Source organism: Crocuta crocuta, unplaced genomic scaffold (genome assembly GCF_008692635.1).
Source record: "Crocuta crocuta isolate KB4526 unplaced genomic scaffold, BGI_CrCroc_1.0 scaffold205, whole genome shotgun sequence".
Taxonomy (NCBI): domain Eukaryota; kingdom Metazoa; phylum Chordata; class Mammalia; order Carnivora; family Hyaenidae; genus Crocuta; species Crocuta crocuta.
Window position 1 is genome coordinate 5463525 of NW_027530644.1, and position 24598 is coordinate 5488122.

General features: G+C 37.3%; 1 protein-coding gene across 1 annotated transcript in view; it reads right to left on the reverse strand.

Annotated features, from left to right (window-relative positions):
- EYS (EGF-like photoreceptor maintenance factor) overlaps window positions 1-24598 on the reverse strand; it is a 730244-nt gene that overhangs the window by 185614 nt on the left and 520032 nt on the right. The window contains exon 11 of the mRNA XM_077769091.1: window positions 21567-21787. Coding sequence (XP_077625217.1) covers window positions 21567-21787 — 221 coding nt within the window. The remainder of the gene's footprint in view (window positions 1-21566; window positions 21788-24598) is intronic.

Consider the following 24598-nt stretch of genomic DNA (forward strand, 5'->3'; position numbering starts at 1 on the left):
ACATGAACTTTTTTTTTGGTATGAAAATGACTGGATGGACTCAGAAATAAGTGCCAAGAATACTATATATTGAGAAAAGAAACATCCCATCCAATTAATTGCACACTGAGAAATGTGGAAGAGGAGGTCTGAGACACTTCAAATATGACTCAAGAAAAGTTATGGGTATGTGGCCTAAAGAAATAATAACACAAAAAAGGCATTACTTCATGCCCCCAGTGCAGGCTTTGGGTGAGGTGACAGCTGACTGCAAATGTTGGCTGGCACAAGGGTTTTTTTCCTCTCCTCAAAACTTAGGCTGCAGTAATTGACAACTCACTACCAGTAAAAAGAAACTTTTACTGAAAGAAAATGGCTTGACTATACTATTAGAGAATCTGCCTTTTTAGTTAGCTCTAATTTCATTTAAATCTCATAAACTACAACTGCATTCTAATCACCAAGGGTAGTAAAGTATTCATTTCTTGCATCTAACACCAATATGATCTGTGTTCTGTGACTTGTAGGTCTTTAGTGTGACTCCAGGTTCATCTTTCTTGCTTCTAGGAGACACTTTCAAAGCCTTATCTCCTATCTGTAGGTGGCAGTAAGTTATTACTGTTTTTTTTTTTTTTTTTTTTTTTTTTTTTTACTCTGCCCAGTGGAAGGAAGATTAAATTCAGTTTAGAGAAACAGAATATAAAAAGAATATTGTTCTACCTAGGGGCCAATATGAAGAACAATAACTCAGGTGGTTTTTTTTTTTTTCAATAGAAGTTGGGTTCCCTCCCCCTTTTTAATTTGAGGTAAAATTGAAATTCTTGTGTATTCTCAGTGGACTCTCTAGCTAGGATAAACTTCTGTTCACATCAGGCTAAACAAACTTAGAACAAGAGAGTAAAGGGTTTTGTATAAATCAGAGCTCAAGAAACCCACTGTTTCCTAAAGTGATGTGTCTAAGCAAGATTAGTTCAGATCTTAAAGCCTGCTGTTATACTTATATTAAGCAATGGCATTCTGCTTTCAAGTACATGCACATAGAACACCAAATAATTATTCTTCCAATTCCATAATAGAAAAGATTTCTTTCCAAATCATTCACTGATTTCCATCTTCAGTGTTAAAAAGAAACAAACAAAAAAACAAACACCACACATGAAAGGCAAAGACATTGTTGAACTGCAGTTCTTTTCTGCATTGTCTTCTGCCCTGTGGTTTTTCTTATGCAAAGCATGCTTCCTTACAGATGGAATCCACCAGTCCTTGCCATTAAGGGAAACACAGCAGGGCCCAGAGAGGATTTGTTGAAGCTGAAAACTGACTTCATAATTTAGCCCTGAGTCCTGAAGCAGCATAAGTCACACTATAAATCAGAACACCAGATCCACAAATGTAAGGCAAATAGAGTGAAACATGAAATTTCCCCTCATACTTCTCCTCTTGTTAGAACAATTAAAACAACAACCAACTCCTTTAGTGCTTGTGATTTAGCAGTTAGCCAAGTAAAGTGACAATTTCAGGCTACAGTAGACAGAGCCATAGAAAAAAGAAAACACAGCCACTAAGGTGAGGCAATTGCTGTCATGTTATGCCAACAGAGACTGCCAGGTTTCTAAAATAAAAACAATCTTTCCACCATGGTGAATACATTGCACTTTTGCTTAGCTTAGCTTCATGGATCTTCCTATTGGAGAAAGCCAGCTTATAACTTCTATTATCTGTTTTTGGTTCCACTAAAAAGATTTGACTGAGGCCAGAGATTAAGTTGGCGTTTTGTTTGTTTGTTTGTTTAATGGCATGTGAGTATATACTTAAATTCAAGTTGCCCGTGAGAGCAGAATGTTTTTGGTCTACAGGAGCTTTTCTATTCATGTAGTTACTATGTAGAGAGTTGGATTCTTTGTATATGATAGCCCAATATTGATAGGCTTTGTTCCTCCACAAGAGTCATGAAGGCAGAAATTCTGTGGTCTTCTGCTCTGTTGTAGCAGCTAGCGGCAGAAAATAGTGTGATGCCTATGTGTGAAAATGTACGATTTTCTGCCCCAGCTTTTCCAATCTAATAGATAACATTTAGGCACCATTACAATTCTTATGTTTAAGTGGTTATTTCCAGTTCTAACAGGATGGTTTAAAAATTCACAATGCATTCTATTTTTGATGAGCAAGAAAGGCCTAACCCTTCAACAAGTACTTAGGTACCAAACTGTCTTCCTTTTCTAAGAGTTAACTAGTAATATAATGGGTCTGCAGTATGACAACTTGTTCTTGAGTATGGACCTCTATTCATTCCAACTGTAACTACTGCATAAATTGGGAGATGAGAAGAGGGGCTGTGTCAGTTGGATTGGATGACTTGACTTCAATAAAAAAAAATGGTAACTTCATGGTTTAGCCTTTGGAGCTGTCTTGGTGATAAGGGAGCATAAGGTAAGCTGAGGGTAAAGCGCAAACTAACAACACCTCCCTAACCAAAGTGGGATATGTGTGACAGTCCTCAGGCACTCCTGGCTGCCCAAAGACAAAGGAAAGGGGAAACAAATGGTTAACTGATAGAGATCACAGTCATACAGGACATTAGTCTCTATCAGTTTACAAATGTCTTAGTAAATTACAAGAAAAAGGCAATCTTACCAATAACTTCATCTCCAGAAACCCACAGATTCATTTTCCTGGAGCCCTAACATCATCCTCCCCTCCATAGTGATGTGGGGAACAAAGGCAAGGAGAAAATGTAAATGACATCAAATTTCTTTACAACCTGCAGCCCACTGACAAATACTTGAGGCAAATACAGAATATAACTTCTACAGGAACTGCCTACTGTCTTAATGTTAATGCCTTACAAGAGGGAAAACAACCTTAGCTTGACAACAGCAAGGCTTCTGGTTTCTTCTGAGTCCTCTTTAGCATATGAAAGTCCTTCTGGAGGCCTCCCTTTTGCCTTTACCTCCCTCAACTACATAGTATATAACCAGTCACTCTTCACAACTCCAGGGCAGCTCTTTCCACCCACGAGTCCAGTCCCTGTGCTTTAATAAAATCACCTTTTTGCTCCAAAGACATCTCAAGGATTCTTTCTTGGCCGTCAGCTCTCCCCCCTGCCCCCACTCTAAAACCCCATCATGATTGCTCTTTGTAAGATATAGCAAAATAGCTGGAATTTTCTCCTCATAACCAGGAGCTAGAAAGGAATAGAAGCTGTAACAGAAAATATCATGTGTGCCATGTGAAAAGGATCACAGAGATTTAGCAAAACATTATTAAAAGGACATGTGCTGTAGGATTCAAACAGGCTTGGGCTGAAATCCCAGCTAAGTCACTTATGCCACTTATTCTGTGAACTTGAGCATGCTCTTTAACCTCTTCGAACTTCAATTTTCTTATTTTATAAAATAGGGGCTGTAATGCCTACTTTAAAAATGTACATCACCTAATGAGATACCAGTTACAAAACAAGATAAAGCACTTAAAAAGACATGCTGCCTCAAACAATAGCAAGAGCCATCAGAGTCATTTCAGTAGAACATTTCATAGGAGGCAATAGAGGGTGATGGGGTAAAGCAGAGGCTAAGAAGACTGCCTGAAGTTTAAACCTACCTCCACTATTAGTGTTTAACTTCCTTGTGCCTGAATTTTTCAATTTATGTAATGGAGTTAATCAGAACATGAACCTTACAGCAATATTGTGAGGATTAACTGAGATAATGGATATAAAGCAATTAGGACATTGCAAAAAATTAATGATGCTAGCTATTTTTATTATTTCCTCTCCCTCCTAGGAGGGTTAACTGAAAAGAGTATAGTCTACGTGGTGCTAAAGGACAATAAGCTATCTTTTAATTTTTTTTTTTTTATGTTTTATTTATTTCTGAGAGAGAGAGACAGCATGAGCAGGGGAGGGTCAGAAAGAGAAGGAGATACAGAATCTGAAAACAGGCTCCAGGCTGTGAGCTAGCTGTCAGCACAGAGCCTGACGCAGGGCTCTAACCCACGAACTGTGAGATCATGACCTGAGCTGAAGTCGGACACTTAACAGACTGAGCCACTCAGGTGCCCCAATAAGCTATCCTTTAAAAACTCTAGCCACAGGATTTCTCTGGAAGGGAGAGACAGAGAGAGGACATGTGATGTAGGATTCAAACAAACTTGGGCTTAATGACACTGGAGATGCTCCCCAATGATCATAGGAATTTATCTCGCTCTGAATATCTACCTCAAAAGTATGAATGTGACATTGGCACCAGTGACTATTAAGCAGGACTAGAGAGTTTTCTTTGGACTTTTGATCAACTCAACATGTTTTGGTATGTTCTGAACCTATTCAAATAAATCTCTGAATATTTTGGAAATGTGGGAAGTCTATAATTAATCCTCATGGGCTGAACAGAAATTGCTTGTCTAAATCAAAAGGAACCTTTACATTCTCTTTTTTTCAACATCCTGCACCTATATAATAAAATGTCCTTGCATTTGGATGGTGCTTTGCAATTTAAAACATTTTCATTACATGTAGTTTTATTTCAGCCCTTTATAGTTCTGAGGAGCTGGATCAATGGGCATTAATATTTTCTCCATTTTATGGGCAAGACACTGAGGATTTGGGGGGGGTGAAGGGATGTCCCCCCAAATGATATAGTTTTAAGTGACAGAGTAAGTTAAAAAATTACTCAGCAGTGTTTGATAAGGTTGACTTTGCAGCTTAGTTTTAGGTTACGTAAGAGTGTGCTGTCACAAGTGCCATTAGAATTACTGCCACATTATGACTTTAAAATTCTGCTTCCACTAATTATAATACAAGGAGACCTTTCTAACGTGGAGATGTGTTTGCCTTCTATACATATCTTCTACATTTATAACTGCTCTTTGAGGCTATTTCAGTTTGACATTTCTCTGCTTTTTCCAGGAATATTCTCTGAAAAAGACTCAGAAATATCTGAAAAATATTATGGATGCAAAGTTTAGAAAAGAGCTTTAGTTTAAAATAAAGATGTGATAGCTCAAACCACATTCAAGGACAAATAGAATTCTTTATTTTTGTAGTCTTTTTTGTGGCTTATTTGTCTACATCTGAGAAACAACAAAAAATCACAGCTGGATTTGCAGATGCATCTAATAGAGCAAAAATGCAGAGGTATGTGTGGAAACATTCTTTTTCCTTCTAAAAAATGAACTAAAAAATAAAAGCACCTATGGAATTGAGATGGGAGCAAGAGAAGCAAGTGTGGGAAGATGGATAACCTTTGATGTCAAGTTGATTTCTCATACCTATGTGGTCCAATTTTAGTTTGAATATTAGCTATGAGATCTGCAGTCCCCTGTTCTACAAGGCTAGAAAGGTGAAGGCAGAATATTTCAGAGGTTTCTCAAAACTCTAATAAAAATCTCTCCTGCCAGATGACCCCTGATAAACTTCTGTCTTCCTTTTGGTAAAAAGCTCCCCAAGACAGGCTCAGAAAGGATGATGTTCACCACGATTAAGTCTCCAGTCAGCCATGGTAGGCAGGTGAGAAATTTCAGTGGCGTTTTTCCTTACTTGGCAGTTTTAGATGTTTTAGTAAGTAATGAAAATCAAACAGGAGAACTTGGTAGAATATGTGAAAACGAGGCCTATATTACATTATATACTTTTGGATTGTAATATTTACCTAGATGCAATGTATTGAAATTGAGCTTACTATGAAGTAAGTTATAGATGAAGATCATATATTCCACTTCTACTTCTGTTTATGTTGTATCTATGCCTGTGGCTTCAGAGTGATATATTTTTCAGAGGTACATCAATATGTACAGTTCTTAATACAAGCACTTATACATTATATGGGCATCCTCATTCCTCTTCAAGTTCTTGAGCATAGGATTTATGACTTATTTACTGCACTCTTTTTGTGCCTCACAAAATGACATGCATATAGTAGGTGCTCTCCAAATATGCCTGTTGAACTGACCGGAAGATGAATGTTTCCTTGTCTAAGAACAATTTCACAATATAAAATCCATGAAAACCTTAGAAAAACAAATTTAAGGAGCGCCTGGGTGGCTCACTCAGTTAGGCGTCCAACTTTGGCTCAGGTCATGATCTCACGGTTTGTGGGTTCAAGCCCCGCATTGGGTTCAGTGCTGACGGCTCAGAGCCTGGGTCCTGTTTCAGATCCTGGGCCTCCCTCTCTCTCCCTCTCTCTCTCTCCACTCATGCTCTGTCTCTGTCTCAAAAATAAATAAAACAAACAAAAAAAATTAGAAAAGCAAATTTAAGATATTTCTGACCTGGCTTTTAGGTGTTTGGGTTTTAAAGTAGAGCATGAGGATTTTTTAATTGTTGTTATCTATTACATTTCTAGCGCATAAATTCTGGGCAAAAAGAATATCCTGATGGGTCTCTACATTAACTAATAGAGAGTGATAAATATTCTGCATATTCCTTGTAATTATTATGGGATCCTTAAATAATCTCATGCAGTGTTACTGGGATTTATTCTGTTCTCTGAGCACATATCATTATGATAAAAAAGATTTGAGGGTCAAGGATAAATGGAAAACTTTTGTCTTTTACATCTTTTTTGGTTCAGTATATTTGCAGTGGTCATTCCAAGTATGTGAGGCTCGGACATCAAGCAGAGTATCTTACTCCTCACCCCCAGAGCGCCAGCTACATAATTTGTGGTGCCCAGTTCAAGATGAAGATGCAGACTCCCTACTTCAAAAAGCAGAAAAAAAATCCTTTTTCCTTTTTACTTTCTTTAGCAGTCTCTCTCAAGCTGTAATTTTTATTCAAATTTAAAAATTATTTATTTATTTTGAGAGGGAGAGAGAGAATGCAAACAGGGAAGGGGCAGAGGCAGAGGGAGAGAGGGAATCCCAAGTAGGCTCTGTGCTATTACAGAGCCCAATATGGGGGTCGAACTCACAAACCTCGAGATCTCAACATGAGCCACTCAGGTGCCTCATTACTGTGTTTTTTATTTGCCAGTTAACGCCACCCTTTCTCAGGCATGAGGACACTCCCGGGGTGAACGCAATCCTATGCAGCTGTCCAGGACCCTGCCCTGTGTTTAACCCATGGGTGTGTCATGGACCAGACCCTAACTCTTCCTGTGCCCAGGCCCAGGCCCCTGTCAGGGGTGGGCGTGGCAGTGGTCACTGGGTTGGGGTGGAGAGGCAGGTGATTGAGAATTTTTCCTGGAGACATAGGAAGGTGGTGAGACTGCAGGACCCCACGTTCTGACGGGAGCTCCAGCGTCCCATGTCACTTCACTAACAAGCCCAAGTCAAAGGTTATCTGTGTATTAAGAATTTTGATACGGCAGCACCAAAGCAGTAAGACTCCAATGAAGGCCTTTTATGAGCATGATTCCTGTGCAGCTGCAGTGCCTCACGCCCATGAAGCTGGCTGTAGTCCCCAGGACAGATGATGTATGTGATGCTGCGGAAGAAATGATGGGTCTTACCTCAATCCTGACGCAAGAGGGTTGACACCGCCTTTCTTATTCCCCATTGTGACTATTTTACCACTTGGACTTCATTTTAGTCCGCTTTGTTTTATTTAAAAATAGCGAAGGAAAGAAGGTGGATATGCAATTTTGATAACGTATAATTTATACCAGTGAGATTATGCATGCAAACATAATGTGAATGCATGTAAAGGTTTTATTTAACTTGGTAATTAATGAGGGAATCAGTAAGATGTCAAAACTAATTTAAGGAATATTTGAGAGGCAATTTAAGATCGCTCAATTAGATATAAAACTAGTCAATGTCCAATAGGGCAATAAACTGCAACATTTAGGGTACTTTTCGATTAGAAAGAAATTACTCTCATCTCTATCTGACAAAAATCTACAAGTTAACTTCTGCCTCTATAAAGCTGTAAAATAGACAAGACAATAAAAAGTGAAGCCCCAAACTAGAGAATTGCACTTCAGGTACATCCAAGTAACCTGGTTCAGGTTCAGGATAATTTATCTGTCAATATTATTTGTCTCAGACTAGCATTCTCTAGAGTGTTACTTCATCTGATCATGATATTAGAAGGTTTTCTCAGTTGTCCTCCATATGCACAGAAATAGATGTTTAATATACACAATGGTAGAACATAAAATAAGAGTGCATTTAAATCAGCATGCATTTAGATTTCCCTTAATATTTAAATTAGAAGATACACTCCTAGACTACAAACAATAGCATTAGGAAGGGCCTTTAGATGTTTAGATATCTAGAATTAGAAAGGTCTGGGTGATCTTTAGTCAAATGAGAGGGAAAAAAAGCTCAGGAAGGTTATGCGCCCACATCACAGAGAAAAGCAGATCTGAGATTTGAACCCAGGTGTTGACCATTGTTATGGTTCATGGGGAAAGTCCCCAGTGGTTCTGAGCAGTTCCACCTCATTTGGAGACCAAGGGTCCATTCATGTCTATCCTTGAAATAGGCACACGGTGGTTCATCATCTGTTTAAGGAACATTTCAAGTGTTAGGGATTCCCAAATGTGACAATGGATGGTCCACATTCAGGACCAGCTGGGCACTGAGTTCCCTTCACTCTGTCCTGGTCCTGAGGCAAAGTCTTTCTTCTTTCCCCTCAACTAATCCCTATTCTTTTGACTCTTCCTCTCCACCATCCCTTTTCCAGCCCAGGCATGTCTCTTTGGGAGCAGAAACTGTCACCCTCTGATCATGGATATAAATACATGTGATTCACATTTAGGACTAGAACAGTTTTGAGGCTTTAGTTTCTGCTTCTGTGGAGATGGATAGATTGAGGAAGAAAATAAAGAAACCCTAGAGCATTTGTAAGGGAGCAAAGGGGAAGGAAATTAGTCAGCTGAATGTTCAGGGATAACCTCACCATGTGGTTCCAATGCCTAGATAATTTCCTACCTCAACACAACACCAATATTTAGGCATGATTTTCTGTCAGTTCCATAGAACTTAAATTGTATTTGTCATAAGTCCTGTTGATATAGGACTGAGAAGAAAACACTGTATATCCTGGAGCCTATGACAACTTGTCAGTTATGAAGAAAGGATTCTTGGTGTGAAAGCATACGAGCTCAGCATATATTCCCAGATATTGCTGTACAATCTCTACTTTGGAAGTCTCTGAAAAGTAGGAACAAAAAACTGCATTCACTGGACGTTGTTTGTATCATCTGGTGTAGCATTTTCTCATATTGTTTCTGAGAAACAGAATGTTTAGTGTGATGTTAATAGGTATTCCTAGAAAAATGTTATTTGCGTGAAATAAGTTTAGAAACTTCTGTTAAGTTCAGTGGAATGAGTTATTTTTCTACAGGACTTCTTTAACTTGTTGAAATACATTGTGACACTTAAAGAAGGGAATGGGCATGTGACATTTTATGAATTTATTTTAAAAAAACTTGCCCCCTCTCATCTTTTTTTACTGAGGAATGCTTATTAGCACACCTTGAAAAATAGTTTCAGAAATTCGAGTCTAGTTTAATCCCTGCATAACTGAAAAGGTGGAAAGTCCAGAAATGGTTAGGGGCATACTTAGGAGTAAGGGGAAGAAGGCACAGACCTCTTGCCTGTTAGAACGGTCTGAAGTGATAAAACTATAATTTTTAGATATAGCCTTGTCCTTAAGTATAATTCCCAAGCCAGAGAACTGAAAATAGCTACCAAATCACTAACATTGGTCAACTAACTTTTTTGTGTAATGGAGCAAACAGTTGATTTATATTGCAAAGGTTAGGACAGAAAGCACTTACTTAAATTCTAGAAGAGTATGATTTATCCTGTTTCTATTATCAGTGTTGACTTGAACAAATCTCTTAACTCACTTAGTCCCCATCTTCCCATTTGTGAAGCCGAAATATAAATCTATGTTCCAAATATATTTTAAGTATTAACATCATTTTGAGATAAAATTATATCAGAACAATACCACTATCTCATTTTCCAAAACAAAGCCAGCATTTGGTAATTGCAAGGTCAATGGCAATCAGCAGTGTTTATTTAGACAGTACTTGCTTGAAGCCACTATTGCATTTTGATGTCAATAAACAATAACCAAATTTATTTTCCAATGTTTTTCCATCTACTCTTTATGCTCTTAAGTTTTTAACAGGGTTTAACTTGTTCTCCAAATCACTTGATGTTTAGGAGGGCAGTGGGAACGATTCTCACTTCATTTTCCTAGTATAAAAGGTTAAGCAATTTTCCTAAGGTAACTAATAGGCCAGCAAATGGGCCAGGAACAAAACGTAAGGCTTGGGAATTCTGTCTACTACTGAACCAAAAAGATTGGTTTGTTTCCTTCCTAAATTAATTATTTAAACTCCTTGTTTTAAGCATTTTGCAAACCTAAGCCAAGGGATTCTAGATGTCTCACATTTCATTCCAGCTTTAACTTTGCTTTCTTTTCATTTTGTTTGTCAGGTTTTCCACACAATTTTAACAGTGGCACATCCAATTACATATAAAAATCATAATGATTAACACAATTTAGCAAATCTTTTTGTGCATATACAAATGAAAGCTTTCAGTAGTAAACCATGTAGATTTAAAACAAGAATAAGTATTTCTAGTTACAAAACAAATTGGTTTTAATACATAAATTTCTCCTAAAACCCCATTAATTAATAGTTTTTGAAGGGGAGCAAAACAGTCAAGCAAAACATATTAGCATCTCATATTTTGCTTGCTTGTTCTTTGGAGTAGAGGAAAAAAATGTTAGTATTCTCTAAGAAAAGGAGAGGAAAGATAGTTTTCAGATGGGATTTAAGCCAGAGAGGTCTCTTATGCCCAGGAAGATCAATCAAGGTAAATGAGTTCTCCATGTATTATTACCTAAGGGTAGAGAAAATTGAAGATGAGATTTTCCCCCGACTTGTTTGACCTTGCTGCATAAATATGATGTAAAAAATATGTGTGGAATTTGATAGTGGCCTTTTCTATTAGTCAAACCTTGAAACATTTAACTCTTTGAGACTTTTCAAATTTGGTGTAAATGATACAATTTCTTCCATGTTTAATCTTATTTGTTCTCATTTAAATACAATTGTATTTGCAATCACGACTTTAATGAAACTCTGATTTGCAGAGGACCTAAATGCTTTCTTCCCTGTAAAAACAAATGCTCAACCCTTTTGCGGCACTCAAGGATGGCAGTAATAAAAGTGGTTAGAAAATCAATTTAAACTGCGTTTGTACTTTACCGAGAACCCTGTGACACTTACATTGGTAAGAGTTATGCTTTCCAAATATGTGATCCACTTTTAAAAGCAACTAAGAACCCTGCAGCTTCAGTCACACTATCCAAGCAAGAATAAATGACCCCACATCAATCCATTTTCACAATACCTGACACTTGTAGAATGGGGGAAAGAAATGAGATCAGAAAGATAAACAACAGGCTGTGAAACCTCGACTGTGTCAACCTAAGACTGCACTTTGTATGCATAAATGAAAAAAACACATTTTATTCTGCAGCTCTTAATGTTTTACAAACCTGAGATTATCATAAGCAAAAGAGTATGTAGAAAAAGATCCCTTGGCTTATTATTCTTTGTAAATCCCATGCATCACACTGCTTAACATAAAAAAGGCTCTCTGCCAATGCTTGAGGTATGGGATGGGTAGATGATCTTAAAGATACACAAATCCCATTTTAATCAAACAGACTTGGATTAAAATAATTTCTACATATGGATATTGCAGGAAAACAAAACCAGAAGTAAGTTACCAAAATATTTTGTTGTGATGCATTACATCGTCTAAGTAATACGGAGCTAAAACATGTCTGTATTTTTTCTTTCTAGTAATAGCATTGATATATTTGTTTTTCACATAATGGAGGGCTTTAATGGGTCTACTTTTTAAAGTGCTTTTTTGCTTATGGTAACTTCCAGCTTGGTAAACATTAAGGAAAGCAGAGGGAGAGGACTGAGCAGCTGGGACTCCCATCTTTTGGTAATGCAGAAGATGGCCAGTATTCAGAAAAGCTCAAAGCTCAGAAATAAGACAAAGGGACAACAGCATGTTCTTTTAGTATCCTACTAGAGTATTGTCTAACAGGTCTGCTTAAAGATTATGTAATCCTCTGGAAGACTGCTCAGTATTATTATTAATTAGGCCCAGAGTCGGAAGTTATACTCTAACTTGTAGATTTTTGCCTGATGGAGAAGCAAACAAGCATAAAATGGTAGGAAAGAAAACCACAAAATTACATTTTGTTCCCTTGAGGGTACTAGCTACTTTTGTCTCTAACTTAGAAGTCTTATTTTAGCATTCACTCAGTGACTCTCCATCCTCATTCTGTTGAATTCTCTTTGAAGCAGCCTTAATCATCATGCTCATTCCTTCGTTAATGAGATAACTAAATCTTTGGCATATGCTCATTACATACTTGTGTGAAAGCCAGGTTTACAACTCTTTGAAAACTGACCTTTGACACTGGTCTTTATAACAAACAGGATTTAAAAGTACATACACAGAATTGTGTATAAAAGTGAATATTTATTTACAGTGAGAAAAGAAATCTCAGTGACTTATAAGGAAGTCTGGAGATCCAGGCCTCTCTGAAATCTCTTTAGCCTCTTCACAAGAAATGCTTACTTGGAAATGATTCTTGATTGCAAGCTAGTTTGCCCTCTGAAAGAGAACAATAATAACCTACTACAATTCCTATGAACTCCCAGGTCTCAGAAAGACAAGTGTAAGGGTGGGGAGGGGAGGGGCTCTTTACAGAGTAAACCAGCTCTATACTGGGAGAAAGAAAACCAGCAGGTAAGGAGTTGTGAAGTATAAGGTTGGGAGAAGCAAACTAGAGACCTTTTCCTCCCTTAGGTAACTGGACTGTGGAGTGGCCCCTTGTACAGGACTTGGTGAAGACTCACACATGCATGTATCAGGAGACCCGGCACTGAGCTTCTGTTGCAGGGAGAATATGCAGAACCAAAATGGCACCAGTTAAGAAGAAAACCTCTGGAATCTATTTCAATAAAATCCCTTCTGCCCCATGACAGCCCCAAATCTAGAGAAACTAGAAGCAGAAGAGGGATAAAAAGGCATCAGAAAGAACACATCACATTCTTTCTCGGTTCAAGTTCTTGAAGTGCAGGTCTACCCAACTGGAAGGGGACTGGAACCACCAAACTAGATGTAAGGTGGAGACTTTAAGCTGAGTTAGGCTGAATCATGCTTTTAATATGTCAACATGAATAGAAAGCTCTGGAACCTGCATGATATTCCAATAAGAAAAAAATAGAGATCCTGCAGAGCATGTTTGACATCACTGACAAAGGAAAATTAAAACTTTTTTACTTGCACCCCCTAAAGATTAAACTGCTTTTAATGAAAAGATACATAGATAAATGTCTTAAATGCTCAATTAATTAACACAATGAGAGAAATGGAGAAAACCACATACAATTCTAAATTTTTACTTGAAACCTGGTTGGGTATTTTCTTTCTTCCCCTTATTTCTAGCAATAGGAGCTACCTACAACTGAGAAGCTTGGATGCTCAGTGGCAAGCTTTTACAGCTGAGAATAATCTAACCAAATACAAATTAGTCCTCTAGGACATGAGGCATAAATCTTGAGTACAATTTCAAGGATGTTGACTGTAGATGGAAAGTGTAGCAACAAAGCAGAAGGATTAAATATTTGAAGATGTTATTAGTCTAAATGTGTGGTGACAGACTGATCTGAAATAGGCTCTTTTTTTCTCCCTTGGTATTCAGAAGACAAGAGTAGACTGCTGAGCTAGATTAGGGGTAATCTGGCCTGGATATAGAGTAATAACGAAAAGATCTCAGCGGGTGATGCCTAGCTACATGCCACTATGAAATGACAATGAAGATGAGCAAACATTTTGTGGGGGCGTTGCCACTCATTACAGAACAGATAGGAAAGCTAAGATGCGCTACCCTAATCTTTTGTACTCTAATGGTTGTTACTACTGCAATTTCAAATTCAATTTACAGCTCCTACCTCATTTTGAAGTGCTAAATGATTTGAAAACTAAATACCTAGAAATCACAAAAAAGTTCTTTTTATCAAACAATGTCAAAAAAGATGTCTATAAAATGAGAAAACATGGATTGAAAGAAAACAGAAAAGTGGATTGAAAGACAAGAATGAAGGAAACCAATTGTTACTTCTATTCATATAGGACAATGAGAACAATGAAAGTTCCCTAATGGTAAGAAATACAATTTTTTTTAGATTACTTGTTTTAGTTAATTTTATGTGTCAGCCAGACTGGGCTACCGGATGCCCAAATAGCTGGTTAAATATTATTTCTGGGTGTATCTCTGAGGGTATTTCTAGAATAAATCAGTATTTGAATTGGTGGACTGAATAAAGCAGATGACCCTTTCCAACTTGGATAGGCATCATCCAATCCCTCAGGGATCTGAATAGAACAAAAAGTGGAGGAAAGTAGAATTTGCTTTCTATATGACTATTGAGCTGTGACATCAATCTCCTGCCATCAACACTCCTGGTTTTCAAACTTTCAGACTCAGATGGGAATGTAGATCACTGGCTTTCTTGGGTTTCTAGCTAGCAGGTTGACAGACTGTGGAATTTCCTAGCCTCCATAACTAGGTGAGTCAATACCTAATAAAACCTATCTTTCAAAAACATGTTTATTTATTTATTTTGAGAGAGAGAAAGAGAGAGTACCTATGAGCAAGTGGGGGAGGGGCAGAGTAAGAGGGAGAGAGAGAATCCCAAGCAGGCTCCAGGACTCCATGCTGTCAGTACAGAGCCTGGTGCAGAACTCGATCTCAAGAACTGTGAGATCATGATTTGAGCTGAAATCAAGAGTTAGATGTTCACCTGACTGAGCCACTCAGGCACCTCTATCTATCTATCTATCTATCTATCTATCTATCTATCTATCTATCCATCTATCTATCTATCTATCTATCTATCTATCTATCTATCTATCTATCTATCATCTATATCTATCTGCCTATCTATCTATCTATCTATCTACCTACCTACGATCTATCTATGTAAACATTGCTTAACATTGAAAATTAAATTAAGTTGAACTTTCTTGGTCAATGAATTGAATAAAACAACTATTTTATCCATCTGTTACCCCAGTGCAGTGGCCTGTAAACCACGGCCCTTGGGCCAAATCTTGCCAGGCATCTATTTTTGTGAATAAAATTTAACTGGAACACAGCCATGTACATTCATTTATATGTCAAAGGCTGTTTTAGAGTTTCAAGAGCAGAGTTGAATAACTGTGATGCAAAGTCTGAAATATTTGCTACTTGGACCTTTACAAAAGTTTGCTGATCCTTGCCCCAGCATATGAAGGGTAGCATTGATCAGTGATGAGTAAAAGCTATGAGAAAAATTAGAGGCACAGACAGTTCATTCACATCTGGGAATTATTGACTTTCAGTGTATGATAAAATACATTCATATAGGCTTAGCCCCTGCTAAAATTAAGACTAAGTCTAAAACTTGTGTCTCAATAATTATTTATTATAATGTCAGTGACATGAGTTCTTAGTGCATTTGTTATATAGGTTATATTCCCAAACCTGAGCTCCTTTTTAATTTTTACTTAACCTATTTAAAAACATCTGGCATAGAAAGGAGAGAGTGATTTAAATATTATCTGTTTGATTTGCTAAACTTCCTTTGTATGCCCTTTCGGAAACAGCTTATTCAAAGTCCATAGAGATTTGGATACTCAGAATAACCCTTCTGTATCACTTTTCTAAACTGAATTTCACTACATGCAATTTGGGTTTCTCTGAAATGAGCAACCACAGGGGTTTGAAATTTCTAGCACAGATTTATAACAAAATGAAAAAAGGTTGGATACTGTCCAGAAACATGTGATGGTACTCAAAGCAGAATGACATTTGCTCGGTAAAGCTGCTGAAGTGTTACTCCTCTTAATACTTTTCAGCATGAAATTTGTCTTCTTGTAAGCAGGTTACCTTCATAGACAATGGAGGGACAGCACTTATCAACAGTGAACTTTATCAACCAAGCTACTAAAATGAGTGACGATTTTGTTTACAAATAGCTATAAATAGGGTTTATTTCATGAACCCTAAAGTGTAGCTCTCTGGTACTGAATGTCTCTTCACTTACCATCCTTCTCTTCTTTAAAGTATACTTCTTTAGGGGTGCCTGGGTGGCTCAGTCGGTTAAGCGTCTGACTTCAGCTCAGGTCATGATCTCATGGTTCATGGGTTCGAGCCCCGCATCAGGCTCTGTGCTGACAGCTAGTTCAGAGCCTGGAGCCTGCTTCGGATTCTGTACCTCTCTCTTTCTCTCTCTCTCTCTGACCCTGCCCTGCTCATGCTGTCTCTATCTCTCTCTCAAAAATAAATAAAATATTTAAAAAAAAAGTATACTTCTTTAAGGGTTATCTTCTATTAAACCACTATTAGTCTTTACGTGTTGGAATAAGCATTCCCAGGAGATGTGGATTAGGGAGCATAAGTGTGTGTGTGTGTGTGTGTGTGTTGCAAAAAATTTCTGTCTCTTAAGAGTAGGGAGGATTTTCCAAATTTTAAATCAGAGTTCCTGGACTAGAACAATTAAATTGTGATGACAAACTATTTGCATTTTCAAGTAAAACCATCATGCATACATGTATTTAAAAATTAGTGTCTTTATATCTTGAGACAGAAAAGCTGAGAGATAAAAAAGCTGTCTTCTTGACCTTGTAATAATGATTCTTTTATTCTGAACATAGATGGTCTATTACTTTGAAAGTAAAATAAACTTGTAGACCAAAAAACAAATTCCATCAGGTCACTTTGTCTATTCCTTTTTGATCCAGAAAGGCTAAATATTGACATACCTTGTTGAAATCGCTCTGCTATTCTGAAAGCTGTCTTGAATCCAATCTCCTCTTCTGGGAAAATAGGAGAAGAGAGAAAACCTGAGGGGTGTAGGTGATAGAGCACCTATAGCCATTTTGCTACACTTGAAATCTGAGAATGGAGTCAAAACTGAAGAATCCAAAGGGAGCTGAAGAAAGTGGGCCCTAGGGTGGCCTTTAAATCATGAATCAAAAGATGCCTAAAATGGGAATCCACAGCCTCCATTTATTGTGAACCAGTAAACTCTGTTTGGGATAAATTTCCCAGAATTTACAACAGGATTCCTATCTGATACAGAAAGGATCCCTACTTTCTAGCTCAGGTAAGGACATCATAAATGAGGTATAAGGTTCAATAATTTTTGAAGATTCTGAAAATCTGAGATTTCCCTGTTTGTCCCATCTCTCCCAGTTAATGCAGCAAGACAGGATCATGGATGGCTCTCCTTCCCAGGTTGACTATTTTAAACTCTGGCTATTTATAGGGCCCTAATTAGAAATCATTACAAACAAGGGCGCCTGGGTGGCTTAGTTGGTTAAGCGTCTGACTTTCGCTTAGGTCATGATCTCGCGGTTCGTGGGTTCGAGCCCCGCGTCGGACTCTGTGCTGACTGCCAGCTCAGAGCCTGGAGCCTGTTTCGGAGTCTGTGTCTCCCTCTCTCTCTAACCCTCCCCTGCTCACGCTGTCTTTCTCTCTCCTAGAAATAAATAAAAAACATTAAAAAAAAAAAAAGAAATCATTACAAACGTAACATCTATTTATTGATTTGCTAAAACACTGATATTGCCTATCCATAAGAATAGTTTGCACTTCATTTCTAAAACAGTTGCTACTGCCAGGAAGCCATGGAAAGCAAACCCAGACTCATGAGGACCCTCATGATTTCAGAAGGCAGGCCACCATGAAATATTCTAATTATCCAGTCTTTTCCCATTATAATCTAAAACGAGCCCCTACTCCTTAGGGGTCAAAGTATCTCATCCATCCCAGCCCTTGACAGGTATTTAATGTCTGAAGTTACATGTTGATTTTACATTCTCCTCCATAATATATCTGTTTGCATATATAAAAAGCAAAAACAAACAAAAAGCCAGGAGGAAAAAGGAGGAGAGTTTAGCAGTCTGCCTAGGTAGGCAGGCTCAGGACTGACATCAAGTCAGATAGCACAGACAGACCTAAAAGGTGAAAAGGGTTGGAAGACAGTTTGGAAGGTCTTGGAGAGATCTGTTTTACAATGCGACAGCACGGAGAAGAAGATAACTTTTGATTTTTGCCAACAACATAGATGGGCATTGAGTTGCTGAAGGCAATAAGCCAGTTCAGATGCATTTTGTCCAAGACAAGACAGGGCTCAGCAGCAGAGTTTCTCTAGATTTCTTGGCTGGAAAACTTTATACCATTCCACGTATTCCAAGTATGGTATGTGTCTGCTGGGGGCAGGGTGTTGGTCATATGATTCTTTATGACATTGCTTTTGTCTGTGTTCTTCTTTATGGACTGAAGCTGCTCATGGCCTCACTGGGGGTCCTCCTTCAGTACATATTCTGGTTCTCCCTATGAGTTGCTGCACAGACTGCTGGAGTGCCCTATTATGGTTTGGTGTTGGTGTTTTAGACAAAACAGGAAAGAGTGAAGATACCATTTTTATCCTGATCATCTTCCCTGCAGCCCTGCAGCTATCTGTGCCCTTCTTGGATTAAACTTGTGACCTCCAAGGAGCTGTTCTTATGACCCTTCTGAGAAGTCCATTTTTGTTGTTATTCTGAAATTAGCCAACTCCAGCATATTATGGTGTTTGTGTGCATAAGGAAACGCTGGATTGGAAGTTATAGTTGCCATGGACCAGCATGTCCTGGATGCAATAATGCAAAGAGTAGTTCTGGCAGTTCAGAATTGGCAATCAAGATAGAAATCATGTTGTCATAGGATGTGAAGAAGTGTTTTATTTGTTGGGCCACAGCCAGCTAGTCTCCATTTCACTAACAATAAAAAGCACATACAGATCTGGAAGACCTTTAAATAGTGCTTGCCAAAATCAGTTGTCATTTGAGTGGATTTCTCTGGAGTAGGGGTTGAGAGGCTGAAAGACTGAGAAATTGATATGGAAGGCCAGAATAATGTATATGATGGAAAATAGATACTTTTGTGTGTGTGGAGGGGAAATTTACCCTAAGGTCTCAAGTGCTGATAAAACTTCCATACTAGAGTGAAAGCTGCTTCTTTTCAGGATAGTGTCTTGAATATCCATCTTCCTTTCACATACTACTTTCCCTTAGTTGACCTGCAGGTAATGTTTGCTGAAATAAATCTAAGATAATGAACATATAAAGTACATATCAACCTAGGACTATTTATATCTGTTCTGCTAGAATAATTGTCTTTACTTTTATTTTCAAATACATATTAAATAACTAAGACAGGAAGTAATGTGAGGTTCTCTAGTTTATGAAAATAAGAGATTTATTTTGTCTAGCATGTATTTGGCTTCCAGTAATTCTGACAAAAATTGTAAAGCAAAACTAACTCACCTATTTGCCAAGCTGGTGATGTGGACACTTCTGTAGTATAATTGTTTTCTATTGCCATATGGAAAAATTACCATAGAATTAGCAACATAAAACAATACACATTTATTGTCTTATTGTTCCTGTGAGTCAAGGATTTGGGCAAAGGCTAAACTGGTCCTCTGTATAAGAGGCCCATAAGCTTCAGTCAAGGTGTTGGTCAGGTTGGGGTCTTATTCAAGGTTCAACTGGGAAGGACCTGCTCCCAAGCTGAGGTGGTTGCTGGTAAAATTTAGTTTCTTACAGTTGTAGAAGGGAGGGCTTCAATATTTGCTGGCTGTCAGCTAGAGGTCACCCTTAGTTCCTTACTGGTTGTTGGCTGGAGACTGCCCCCAGTGCCACGTCACATGGACCTTCTCCAAATTGCTTCATGCCTTATCAAAGTCAGCAAGACAGAGAGGGTTTCCTTGCAAGATGCAGCTCACAATCTTATGTAACCCAATCACAGAACTGATGTTTTATCACTGTATTGTACTGATTATTCTGTTGGTTCAAAGTAAATCATAGATCCTATCTATATACACTTAAGGAGAGGGGGTCATGAAAAGCCATGAACACTGGGAGAGGGATGATGAGGACTATGTTAGAGTCTGTTCACCACATATAGAAAGACAGAAAACACAATTCATGTCACTTTTATAATTCCATCAGTAGTAAAGCCTCATTGACAATTTTTAATTTAGGGTGACTGACACAAATATTTCAGACATTAGAAAATCAGTAGCAAAAGCTTTTGTCCTGTTTTTATTTCACTTAGTTACACAACAATTAATTTTTCCCTCAGAATTCTGAAAGTTATCTTACTGGATGATTTTTGCATTATATTTTTAAAAATAACTGTTATTAGTAGGTTAACTATAAAGCAGAATGCTTATTAAATAAGACCTTAGTTTTGTTTCTTTCCAAAACGTAACCATAGCCAAGGAAATTAGCTTTTCTTAAACTCAAAATTCAGTCTTTTCAAGTCCTTTAAAACTTCATATTTTTCCTATATGAATTAGGTTCCAATTGGTGTTGTTATTTTACAAATGTGTAAATCAAGGCACACACTTGGGCAGAGTTAATCAGAAGCAAAGAGTTTAGAGCTGACACCAGAGAGCTGATATCCTCTTTTCCCACTAAACCATGCTTTTTCTTCAAATGTATTAGGTCAGTCTATGATTGTTTGGTAAATATATCACCTTGACTTTATCATACCTGTCTATTCCTCTGTTCTTGTCTTTGCCCTGTGGTTCTCTCTTGTTTTTCATTTCCTTTTCCAGTGATTATTTTCAAAACCCATCTCTGCCTACCATTTTCTATCCTACTCTTGATAAAATTTTTCTCTTTCCCATACTATGCATATAGATGTTTACTTTTGTGGAGTCATTAACTACTTGATAGCTTGCCCCTCTGGAACACTGAGGTGAATTAATTAAGATATTTCCTGTGAGATTTGGTCAGTTTTTCCTTGACTTGAATTCATATAATCTGTACATGACTTACCATCCTCTCTGTCATTATTTGTAGCCCTGAAATAAAGATTTCTCAGAAGATTAAAGAAATTTGGGAATATGCTCTACACTGTCCAAATGAGACTCCCTCAGGGTTGATTCACTTAAGACATTTTAGTGGAGCAGAAAGTAATTTTAATTAAAATCTTCTAAGGCTTATAAAAGCAGGTTGAATCTTTTTTTCAAGGGAAAAAAGGTATATAAGCTTTTTCCTCCTTGACATATGGACTGCAAATAAAAAGAAACAGATGTAAGTATTCTTCTCCATCATTAATCTTAGAGATCTAAGTATATCTTTTATTTTTTTGAAGATGAAGCAAAAAAATGCAATAAAAATTAATGCATCAAAACCATTATCAATGAATAAAAATCTGTCATTTATATGTTCCAAAAGCAGAATACCTTGGTAAAATTATGCTTGGATCTCTCTGAAATTGCTGAAATCAGGCCATTTAGAGTTGATGAAATCAGGTCTCATTACCTAGTTGTTTTCAGAGGTCAAAGTATTTCTTGACATTGGAGCCACAATATACAACTTTCTTTGAACAAACAAATATCCACTACATGTCTGAAACAACTAGATGATACACACAAACTTGAAAGTTCCAGACCTTTCCTTTCTATCACCCAGATGACAGTGCTGCTGTTTTAAGAACTTGGATTAAAGAAATATAGGTTTGAAATCAAGAGACTAGAACTCACCTGGTGCAGGTGCCATTGTTGTGGCATAGATGATGAGCACACCATGGGACACGGCAGTTTTCAATGTTCTTTCCACGCAGTGCTTCATCAATGATGAAGAATTCTTTGTTGTTTACTTGAAGCTCTTGAATGCAGCCATTGAACCCATGAATGTGACCTGCATTCTTATGGAACTTAACATCTGCTGGGATATGGCCAAGGAACATTGACTCAAAATGAAACTATAAGAAAAATAAAAACAAAAAAAATCTTATCAGGTGTTTTCAGATTATACAAGAAAGACCTAAAATGTTTTGTTCTATAAGGCAGGTTTCAATGTATTTTTCTGTGTAAAATAGTTTGCAGTTGTTGCTTAGTTTTGTCACCTCTACTAGGTGGTAGGATAAATTACCTTAGGAAAGGGCCCTTATTTTATATTTTTTTGCATCTCTCAATATATAATGAAATCTTAATTTTTTAAAAAAGGACATTCAATAAAACTTATTGATTGATTACTCTGAAATGTATTTTGGAACTCAAGTGTTTGAATCTTAATGTGAATATTAATAAATAATAACTGATAAGGAAAACAGAACCTTATTAATTAACTATTGTTAGGGATTGAATTGTGTTTCCCCCAAATTTGTATGTGGAAGTTCTAACCCTCAGTAGCTTGGAATGCAACCTTATTTGGAAACAGAGCTTATACTCACTGACCAGAATGATAATAACATCACTGGCACAATAAACTGTTACTTAATCTCTCTTCCCACCCTTCAGTAACATCTAAATTGAATTCTCATCATTAATATGCATATAAAAAGTAGCTTCTCCAAACAGGAATTTATGAGCTACACGTGAATTCTGGATGAAGTGGTAACGAGACCCTGATCTTCAGGGCTGGTGGCATATGAAAGGTGCCTATAGCAGCATTTGTACAGTTTATGTCTTCTATGTCCTTATCCCCAAAACACATTCATACACTCCAAACTGTTATCTGAAAAGTATTTAAACTGACATTACAGATCCGCTAAAATGGAAAGCTGTCATGGCAAGTTTTCTAAAACTAGAGCTAAATAATTAAGTTAGGGCTCTAGGGGGAGGAGAGAATGGGAAATGGTCAGTAATGTCACCTAATGTTTACATTAATATGCTCTGGTTTGAGCATATTATGCTTCTGTTCTCTAAAAGCACATTTGCTTTTAGAGAACAGAAGCATGTTCAATTCTAGGAACATCAAAGAATCTCCATGACCTGTAATAGATCAAACTAACTCTATTATTTGAGCTCTTGTTCGTTTTTAGTGACTCAAGTTCTGCTCCTAAAGGCATTTCCTAATTTTGAGTGTGTGTACTTCATAAAAGATTCAGATATATAGTCACCCAGAGAATGACTATCTTTGGGCATAGTCGGGTGGAAGACGCAAGGTGTATTAATAAAGCCGTCTTGCAGTACAGGAGTAGGTCTGTCTGTTTTCACATCCTTTCTCATGTGCTAAGTCTATTTATATTAGCTACTCTAACAAACTATTAGCAAAAACTCTTTTATCATTTAAGATAAGTGACTCACTGCTAATGCAATCTGGGATCTATCGTGAACTTGCAGACTCAGTGAATCCAAGGCCATGACCTTCTCTCACTGAGGATCTCTGGCATCTTTGTGTATTGATCACACACCTGGAAGAGCAAACCTCTCACAGCTTTGACAAGTGTGCTGTTTTAGCACAAAACTGATAGAGGATGGAAGAATATCCTCCTCTTCTGTCAGCAGTAGGTAGATCTGAGGGAAAGTCTATAGAGCTATCTATGATTTATTAGACCATTAAAAAACACCCAAACAATGAAAGTAGATGGCTCTTGTATTTCTTCTGATCTGAGGCGCAAGCTTAAAGTTCTGAAATGTCTAAAAAAGCTGCTGCCATTGACTGAACATAGATAACCATTAAAATGGTCGACTTCCTCTATCCCCAGACTCTTAATTATCCAGGAGCAGCCTTTTGTGTGTATAATCATTTCTAAGGAGACAGGTCTTTAAAATAAGTCTTTTCTAATAACTTCTTGTGAATCAGACTATGGAGAATAGAGTCTGACATCAAGATATGATCTTACAAGATAAAACCACAGAGAACAGACATGGATAATCAAGGAGGAATCATCAAGATAGTGAAAAATATGAATGGTGGTTGAGGGAAAAGGACTCCACAAATGACAAGAGTGAAATGAGCATTCCCTTTCCTCTCCGAGTTTTCTCTTTAAAGGAAGAATATAGCTGCCCTTTTATAATGTGTATGAATAAAATAAGAAGACAGGCAAAAGGGAATAAACTTTGAAAAACCATAGAGATGGACATAGATGAGAAGCTGCTTTATCTCTTCTTTATTCTGTTTTAATTTAAATTTAGACCTTGGAGTCTATATACATTTCTGTAATGATATCTTGATTCAACGTTAAGTTTTGTTTTACAGCTTCAAATCTGTCTGAAGTTAAATAACTTTTATGTAATAGAAAGGTAACTGTAACATAGTTTTTACTTAAGATTAACTATTAGAGTATACTTGTCTTTACTCAAGAATATGATGACTTATAACCAAAACAAACTGACTTTTGTTTGAATGTTGTTACTACACTTTTATTTTTAATATTGCCTGCATTGTATGCAGACAAATTCAAAACCAGAAACATCAAGTCTTGAAACTGGGATAAGAGATGCTGGGTAAGGTGCTTAGGAAGAAGGATTTATTTAAATTACTTCTTACATATTATTTTTTTCTATAATTTTAAATCCTTTAAAGGCATTAAATGAAAGGGGGTCAAAAGGCAGAACCAGCATTTATCTTAGAAGAGATCTCTCTCTCTCTCTCTCCCCTCCCCCTAATAGTATAATCATCTGTGGCCATACAGTCTCTTGTATATTGATTTTAATCTCTTTTGGGGTAGGGCCTCCAACATGGTTATCTTGGGATTCCCTCACAGTCCATAACAGTGTCTTACAAATAGAAGGTTTAGTATAAGTTTTTACAAATGACCTGATTTATGACACTCAATCCTATTTTT